The sequence below is a fragment of the Gavialis gangeticus genome, unplaced genomic scaffold (genome assembly GCF_001723915.1).
Source record: "Gavialis gangeticus isolate Ggan-Ray unplaced genomic scaffold, GavGan_comp1, whole genome shotgun sequence".
Lineage (NCBI taxonomy): Eukaryota > Metazoa > Chordata > Crocodylia > Gavialidae > Gavialis > Gavialis gangeticus.
This window is the reverse complement of record NW_017729006.1, coordinates 49,855,006-49,863,776: the sequence shown is the minus strand read 5'-3', so window position 1 is coordinate 49,863,776 and position 8,771 is coordinate 49,855,006. Positions and strand designations below refer to the sequence as shown.

The 8,771-nt window shown below is 40.3% G+C and overlaps 1 protein-coding gene across 1 annotated transcript in view; it reads left to right on the top strand.

The window, feature by feature from the left end:
* GALNT12 (polypeptide N-acetylgalactosaminyltransferase 12) overlaps window positions 1–8,771 on the top strand; it is a 147,603-nt gene that overhangs the window by 95,415 nt on the left and 43,417 nt on the right. Inside the window, exon 9 of the mRNA XM_019508733.1 lies at window positions 7,059–7,190. Coding sequence (XP_019364278.1) covers window positions 7,059–7,190 — 132 coding nt within the window. The remainder of the gene's footprint in view (window positions 1–7,058; window positions 7,191–8,771) is intronic.

Here is an 8,771-nt window from a genome sequence, read left to right as displayed (position 1 = left end):
ACAACCTTGTATGAATATTACTTAATGAACTGGACTGCGGAAGGAATAGCCAGTATTTGGTAGCACATCTTTAAAAAAAAAATCTGCCATGTATGTGGCTCACAAAAGCACAGAACACTCCCATACCTGTACTATTATGGGTAACTGGACATGACAGGTTGAAGCAGACAGCGGGCATACTTGCTGAACCTGTCAAGGCAGCATATTCGGTGCTGTGTTGCATTAGATTTCACAGTCATTGTGGCCACTCTGGGTCAGTACTCCAGTGGGAGACTTACAGTTCATGTTGCTGGATTCAGTAGTGGCAATTAAACAACAGGCCCCACTCTGCCTTGGCCAATAATTAACCTGAAGCTATGTTTATGTATTGGTTACATCTACATTACACACTGCTGCCAGCATTGCTGTGTGAATCTGGGTGTGAAGTGGTGCAATCCTTAACTAACTAGCACCGTTGTGCTAGCAGAAGCCCCTTGTTTAGGCAGAACATGTTCTTGCTGTTTTAACCAATAGCAGCCTGGTTTGCTCAGGCTGAATAAACTGTTTTGGTAAAAGTATACCTTTGCTAGTGTCCCTACACTAAGAACTAGGAGAATATACCACTATTTCTGGACTGATAAAGTGTTCCTAATGGGAATATAGATTCTAATGGGAATATAGATTCATTGGACAGTGTAGCTAGGGTACAGTCTTTCAAAAAAGATATAACGGGTATAATGACTGCTTCTACTCTAAGGCCTTTTTTCCAGTTGTAGCAGTAGAGGTATTTGTGCTACCATCCTGGCCTAATCTCATTGTTTTGTTCGTAGCTGATTATATTACAGAAAGAGAGCTTTGTTCAGCTTTAGCCTCTTTTGAATTGACGATCTGGCCTGCCCCCCTCATCACAGTCCACACATGTTATGTTCTTCCTCTTCAACGTTACAAAGGTCACCATGAAGGTTTGGTCTTAAAGCACAAGTTTGAAATAGGATGTATGGACATTTTTGTATCTGTTGCAAGTGGAAATTAATGCTTTTCAACTGCTGGAATGTGAGTTTGACATCATGCTGTCAGTAACAAGGAGTGCTGAAAAACTTTCTAGTAATGTTAAGGCCCTGGGTGGCTGATTGTATAATGTGCTGCACCTTTAGCTGGCAGTAAACAAAAGTTTTTGTTGTTGATACCCAAGATATTTTTTTGATATTTTATTGTTGTAACTTAAAGGGTTCAGAGCTTGAACTGAGGGTTTTTGTTTGAGGTTTTTTTTTATTATTATTTTCCTAAAATTGCTGCTGTTATATTGTGGGTTACCACAATAATGTGATGTACTGCCTGGCTCCTGTATCCTGACAGACTATTTCTTGCCCTGCCTGCAATTGGCAGATTGACAAACGGTCTCCCTAGGCTAGGGAGCTGTTCTGAGGGGCTGTGGTACAGAAGCCTACCTTAACAGAGATGTAGCATTTCTGAAAATGTGAAACATACAGGGGAAAATAGCATTTTTTTCAAAAAGGAGGAAAAAAGAAAGTTGTGGGGGAAATTAGAAATATCTGCAGTAGTTACTTGCTTGTCAAAGCTAAACAGGTAAATGTAATATAGTCTGTATGACTACACTAATATGGTGACTTGTAAACAAAATAGATGGTTAGATTCATAGGGCTCAGGAACAGTATGCAAATAGCTACCTGATGTAAATGTAGCAGAAATTCACAAACCTTGGAAAATGAACATCCCTATCTCTCTGCACAATAATATTGTCAACACAACATAGTATTAAGAGTCAACAGTAAATTTAGTTACCTATAGCCAAAATTTATATTAAAAACAATAGATACCAAGCTCTTGAATCCTGAATTATATAGAAAGGAAATGTAATTTTGTAGGCAAAACTAGCCATCTTTATAAGTAGGGACCTACTCAATCCATGATTTCACAGAAACTGCAAAATCGGGCATTGTCCATGAAATGCAAGGGGGAAAAAAACTTACTGAAAATAAAATGCTGGCTCTTTCTTTAGCGGGAAGAGCAGCAGCCAAGATAGCAGGGGGAGCCCCTCACTGCTGATTGTCCAAGAGGGCTGCTTGTCGCATAGCCCCGCCCCTCTCAGCCAAACACTGGAGAGGGGTGGAGCCACGGAATGGATATCCCTCTTGGCCAGTCAGCGGTGGGGTGGCACTGGGGCCCCTTAGCCAATCAGAGGTGTGCTGCTCCTCTGTCCCGCCCCCCTCCCTTTCCCCGGTGGGATCAGCCCATGAAAATGGTGGTGGCCAGCCCTGTGATTGGCTTGCGAAATAAGCCACCTGCCTCCTCGATTTTGGTAGGCCCCTATTTCTAAGCAAATATAATACCACTTATAGTGTGTTATATAAAGACTGCACACACGTTGCAGGACCAATAGGCTGTGCAGATTCCAAGGGTGCACTTCTGGAACAAATACCTGGAGAGGTTCTATATTTTCTAGTATTTGGAAATATGTATCCTACGTAGAATCCAGTACACATTACTTGTTAAGTAATCCAGTCACATGTTGTAACAGCACTGTCATTGCTAACATTGCTACCTTTGAACCTTGTTCTAAGCAGTTTGTAGTGTGTATTGATTGGCAGCAGAATTCTTCCTTTCTTCAGATAAAGTTCTTACTTTTAACTTCTTCTTGATTTGGAAGTGGAGATGCACATTGATTCTCAGAAAAAATGTGACTTTAACTTCACCCTAAATTGAGGAATGTTTCATCAGAATGCTTTGCCTAATTTAGATAACAGTAATTGCAGAAGCAATGAGTTGTAGAGTTTCCAGGGAGTTCTGCCGGAGAACTCAGAATGTATCCTCAAAAGGTGTCCCATTGACTTAAATGCTTTAAGATGTTCAGCTGTCCGTTCCTGAGTGGCCTTGGTTTTAATATATGTTAAAATGGCTTGACTGCACACATCACACATCTTGTTTTGTTAGAAATCTTCACTTTTGTGTTCTTACCAGGCTTTTCTTCCTGTGGCATCTTAATTGCTACAGCTTCACTAAGAGTAGTTTTCATAAATTTGAAGTTTCCCTTGCTCTTTTTATCCGTCTTTTTCAATGTGTCCAACTTCATGGAATCATAAAGAAGCAGGTTTGGGCCTTGGGAAGTGCAGTAATATGTGGATATTTGTCCATTATGATGTTTTATGTTGCTTTCGTATGACTGGCATTGTCAGCAGAGTGAATGCCTTTCAGCTTCCAAACTTCTCTAGCATTTCACATATTTCAGTGCTAATACTCTGAAGTATGACTTTTTCTTTTATTTTCACCCATTTTTAAGTACTGCCAAAATGTCCCATTGACTAGCCCTTTTACAGTTCGTACCACGCGTTTACATTCTGACTGTAGAAGAAACATGCTCAAAATATAACTTCTGGGTGAGTGATAGAATGGTCTAATGCTACTTGCCCATGACTGTTTTCATCGACTGATGGTGGGCCACATATCATCACTCCTATGAGAGCTTAGTCAATTTTTTTCTTGATACTCAGATATTGTCTTGTTTTTTACATGAGGACATTGCTGGAAGTCTTTCTTTTTTTATAGTTGAGTGTCCCATGGTTTTGTGATGACTGCAGAGGCAAACTTAAGTGTACAATGCTCCCAGATACTGATCTGTCAGAAGCAGGACTACAGGATCAAGGAATGTTGCAAGTGCGACAGCTGTGAGCCTCCATTTACCTAATGCTTTCCTTCCTGGCCTTCATTTCCACACATGAAAGACATTTTTAATGTGTGCTTGTTGTGTATGCAAAGATGCACTTGGTCATCCTTGTAGTGCTTGGTCATCCTTGTAGTGTTCAGAAACTCGTATTTCATTTGGCAGTGTTTGCGAAGTACAGGTCTTTTTTTGTCAAACAAACAATCTTCAGTGTGGAAATATTTCCTGGTGTTGCAAGATGGTCACAAGTGTTTCAGCTGAGGGAGAAGTGGGGTGGGGGAAGAACTCTGTTGTGCTGGGTACTTCAGGGCTGCAACTGCTTAAACCATTCTGCTCCCATCATCTTCACACCGCGTCGTCTGCCCCTGCGCTGAAATCACCAGCGATAGGCAAACAGGCAGCAACCCAGCAAAGAGGACCCCTGTACTCTCTCCTGTTCTGTAGTGAAGATGGCAGCGTCCTTTATTGACTGGGGGATGAAAGTACATGTACTATGGGTTACATGCGAAATCTGGTATATGGGAATTGTAATGCAGAAGCAGGACTGAAGGTGGGTTTTTTAAATAGTCACTTTGTTTGAAATGCTTCGGAGTTGCAAGAAAACTTTTTGAGTGACTCAAATTCAGCACCAAGAATAACACTGTAAACTGTACTCCAAAAATATTTTGCTCTTCATTCTTTGGAAAATAAAATCATATTGATGTCTATTTTGAATTTTTCCCCAAATTTCCCTTTTTTTCTTAACCAGACCTAGGAAAAGGGTGGAAGAGAACTTTTGTTTTATAGAAAGATTTCTGTTTTTTCTTTTTACCCCAGACTGATTTATCTCTTGCTTGGATGTTGAAAATGATTGCAACTAAGCTTATATTGTATATTTTCAAATTGTCCCAAAAAGAAAACATAAATGACAATATTCAACACAAGATAAAATTTCTCAGTGTTGCCTTTTGACATCTCCAAAATAGTGTCTTTGATAATCGTGATATCAGGACTTAAAATAAACCTTTGTGCATCAGGCTGTTGTCACGCCTACCCTGTTGTATGGATGTTAAACTTGGATGATGTATCAGAAACACCTGGAAGCTCTGGACTGTTACTATTGGTAATGTCTTTGGGAGATCCTCCACATCAATTCAAAAGACAGAAGAACATAAACCAGTATTCTGGCTCAAGCAAAAACCATTGAAGCCATGTTTGTATGCCACCAGCTCTATCAGACAAGGTATGCTATAAGGATGCCTGACAACTGGTTCCCAAAACAGATACTATACTCCCAACTCACCATTGGTCACCACTCTAGAGGTGGGCAAAAGAAGAGATTCAAAGACACCTTGAAGGCTAATCTGAAGAAATGCAATATTAACCTCAAAACCTGGGAGACTCAAGCATTGAATCATCCCCAGTGGCACCATGATGTATGGCAAGGCATCGTTCATGTCATGTAAACTCACCTCATTTTGGAAGCAGTTAGATGAGAGAGACAAAAGAGAGACCCGACATCACCAGGATCTACTTCTCCCTCCTGGAACTATTTGCCAGGTCTGCAGCAAAACATGTGCATCTTGAATCAGCCTCCTCTGTCATCTAAGGGCTCACCAGTGACTTCCTTATTTACTGAAAGACTTGTCATACCCGTACTGAGAGATTACTGCTGCTGCTGCTTGCATCCTTCATTGTTCTACTCAGCTTTTAGAGGGGTTTGTCTGTTTCTTAGTTCTGAGCGATCAGAAAGGTGAGCAGAACTTCTGACATCATTTGCTTGATTTCCTCAGTGTCTACAATGACAGGTAGACAATTGCTATTATAATCCCCCTGTAGAGAAAAGCATTCGGGGCAAGCCAGTGCTGATTAATGAAGAATCCAGCAATGGGAAAAGCACATGAAGCACGTCTGTGCATTCAAACAAGTGATTAGATGCACGTTCATATGGAAGAAGAGCTGCTGTCCATTTCATTGTGCGGTGCAGAGGCACATATTAGTTCACTTATATTTTATCAAATTTCCAGCTTTTACAGCCTTATTCTGTATTTTTCCCACCATTCTGATGCTTTCAAAGCTTTTGGGAAATTGAGCAGGGTTTCAAAATCACATTGGGTGTGATAGATAGATGCACTGAGGTTAGTTGAAGGAATGCTCTGTGCATTCTAATTTGTAGGAGAGGGAGTACAAAGCAGTATCCCTGGCCAAAAGAAAACATACACTCCTTTCCAGCTGCCTTAGTGCTTCACTGCCCTTTCTATTCACTGGCTAATCTGAGTTCTAAGTTTGGCCATCTGCATCTCTGTATGTTGTGGTCTCTTCCAAGGTTTGTTGCTTTGTTGGCAGTTGGTTGGTATTTTTGTCTCCATATTCCTTCAGAATGGCCAAGCTGTCTCCCAGCACCAGATGGATACTCAGCACTGACTTCAGAAAGGGGTTTTGGTGGTCTCTCTCATGCACAGCTACCATGCCAGAGTCCAACATACCCAAGTGGTACTAAGTATATTTGGGGAGAATTTCACTCCCTGAGACAAAGTGCTACATGCAGGCCTTTTGCCCCATGAAACCATAAGTATTGAAGCCATGAGAGATCAGAAAGATGCCGGATTTAATGGCTTCAGTACTTGACTTCAGGCAGCCTTTCTTGAGATGAATGTGGGAATTCATACTTCCTAGCCATAGCTTTATATTACTTGCAGATTCAAGTAGGTATCTGTGCCTTGCTTTTATACTTGGTTAGTGTTTTCAAAGTTATTTTCACAGCCAGAAAGGCTAGAAATTTCGCTTTGATTAAAAGGGAATGAGAAAAAGGTGGCTGCAATCTCTCAGAAAACTGGGGTTTGCAAACAGGGATTCAAGGCACACATGTTTAAAACCCTGGATTGTGGAAAGAATTGGATTTTGAAAATAGATTTGAAGAAACATGATCAGTCAAAAGTGTGAGTAGTGGCTCTCTGGCAGATTTATGTTGTCTTCTTTTAGAGTTGGCTCTCTATTAGTGAATGTCCTAATTAGCAAGATCTGTAATGTTTATAAGGAACCTTAACAGAGAATTACAAATTTTAACAGATTTTAGTTTAATGATATCTTTAAAGCCAATTTTGTAAGTGGGTACTGAGAATAATTTAGCACTCTTAAATTCATGCACTTTTTTTTAAAGATTTTCAAATGTCCAGTCAAAAAGCTTTAGCTGTGAATATCTTACTGTATACTTAACTATTTTCTTATATTAAAAAAAAAATAGTGATCTGTGTTGAAATTTCTCTCCCAATGTTAAGAGTAATGAAATCAAATCTAGGGCTTGATGGTGGGAGTTTTCCTAAGCAACCACAGTATGATAAGAATGTTTTTACAGTGTATATAGCTAATCTATTGAAACATCTACTGTAGTTATTTTCGGGGGCTTTTTTCTTTCTTTTAGGAGCCATATGGAGATGTGACAGAAAGGAGAGTGCTTCGAGAAAAGCTCAAATGTAAGGACTTCAAATGGTTCTTAGAGAATATTTACCCAGAACTCCATGTACCTGAAGACAGGCTTGGCTTCTTTGGAATGGTAGGCAATGAGATTTTTCATTATTTGGAAGGAGTCTTCTCTGTTGGGTTAGTAAAATATGGAAGATAAGTACATCTCATGTTTTTATTCTAATGATAGTAGAATATTTTGGTAGAATTTAATTAGGTTGAGCAGATACTGAATTTCAGACACTAAGCTGAAAAAGTGCTATTTAGACCAAGAAATTAAAGCCTTACAGCTTAAAACAATGTTTTAAAAGTGTAAAGGTGATGGTAACATAGCTGTCAGATTGCTTAAAATGTATAGGTAAGAAAAAAGATTGGTGAGGGTTTTGTGCTATGCTTTTTGTTTTTAATTTGAAAATTAAGAAATTAATAGTCTTTGAAAATCTGTAACCTTGCTATTCGTATCCAAGTCATAAAATTAAAACCATTCTGGCTGTTCGGAAATAACCGCACCTTCCCTTGCTCTTCACTGATGAGCCCTGCAGAAGGCCATCAAATTTGGACCAGGTTCAGGATGGTATTCTAAAGCCATAGAGCCTTATAGAGAACATTATCCACTGCTGCATCCGTCAAGGGCAAATTTAGCATGAACTGCCTGCACTGACCAGAACTGTAGTTACAGGAAATAAGAGTCCTCCTTGAGATTGCCTATGTTTGGGATTTGACAGAGCAGATCCTAAGTCCCCCATTATATATTTAAAATGCAGATACTGGTCTCTCTCCAGACCTGACTCCCACTTACAGTGTTAAACCCACCTGTGCCTACCATGCATATTCAGAAGCAATCCATTATGGCTAAGTAGTTATCCACCTCTGCTTGTGCTGTGCAATCCTAATTTAGCAGAAGCATGTAAATTCCATATAAATCTACATAAGTCTCTAGGACTTTGGCCAGAGAAAAAAAGTGTTTAGTTATTGTTAGATGAATAGGAGAGCCTGCCTTTAATCCAGTGAATACACCACTTGTCTGCAAAGTCAGAGACCCAAGCCTTAGGCTCCTGTCACCCTGAGATGGCTTGAATGCATATCTCCTAGTTTCTAGGATAATGCTGTAACCATGAGACCATGGTCTAAGCAGGACTGAAGGCATACTTCATCTCTCAAGTTTAAGTTGTCCTATCAATTCATCACATGGAAAAGATGGGCCAGAAGGTTGAGGGACTTCATTCTATAGCTCTGTGTGTTGGTCACTTCCTTGGATGGAGGAAGCTTGGAGCATCATGTAGGCCCCTCTCCAACCCTCTTAAAGTTGATCTACTAGGCAGCCAAGAGAGGGAGATATGTAGTAGAACAAGCCATAGAAAATGTAACTCAGTGAGTTGTACATTGCCCTGGATGGGACAAGGATCTGGGTTCAAGTCTTGGACCCTAAATGGAGCAGAAGCTACTCCATTGCCTTTTATCCATTTTATCCAATACATTTTAAATCCAAAGTATGATGGAGCAGCTTCAGGAAGAGGGCTTGAGAGGGACGTGGGCATGGCCTATTCCGTGGCCTGATGGCTAGAGCACTTTGAGGAAAAGCAGAAAATGCAGATTCAAGTCCCTTCCGGGGGTGGTCTCTGAAGAAGTGGTTCTGAAATTCAGGCTGTTGGGATGAAAAGTGGGAGGGCCG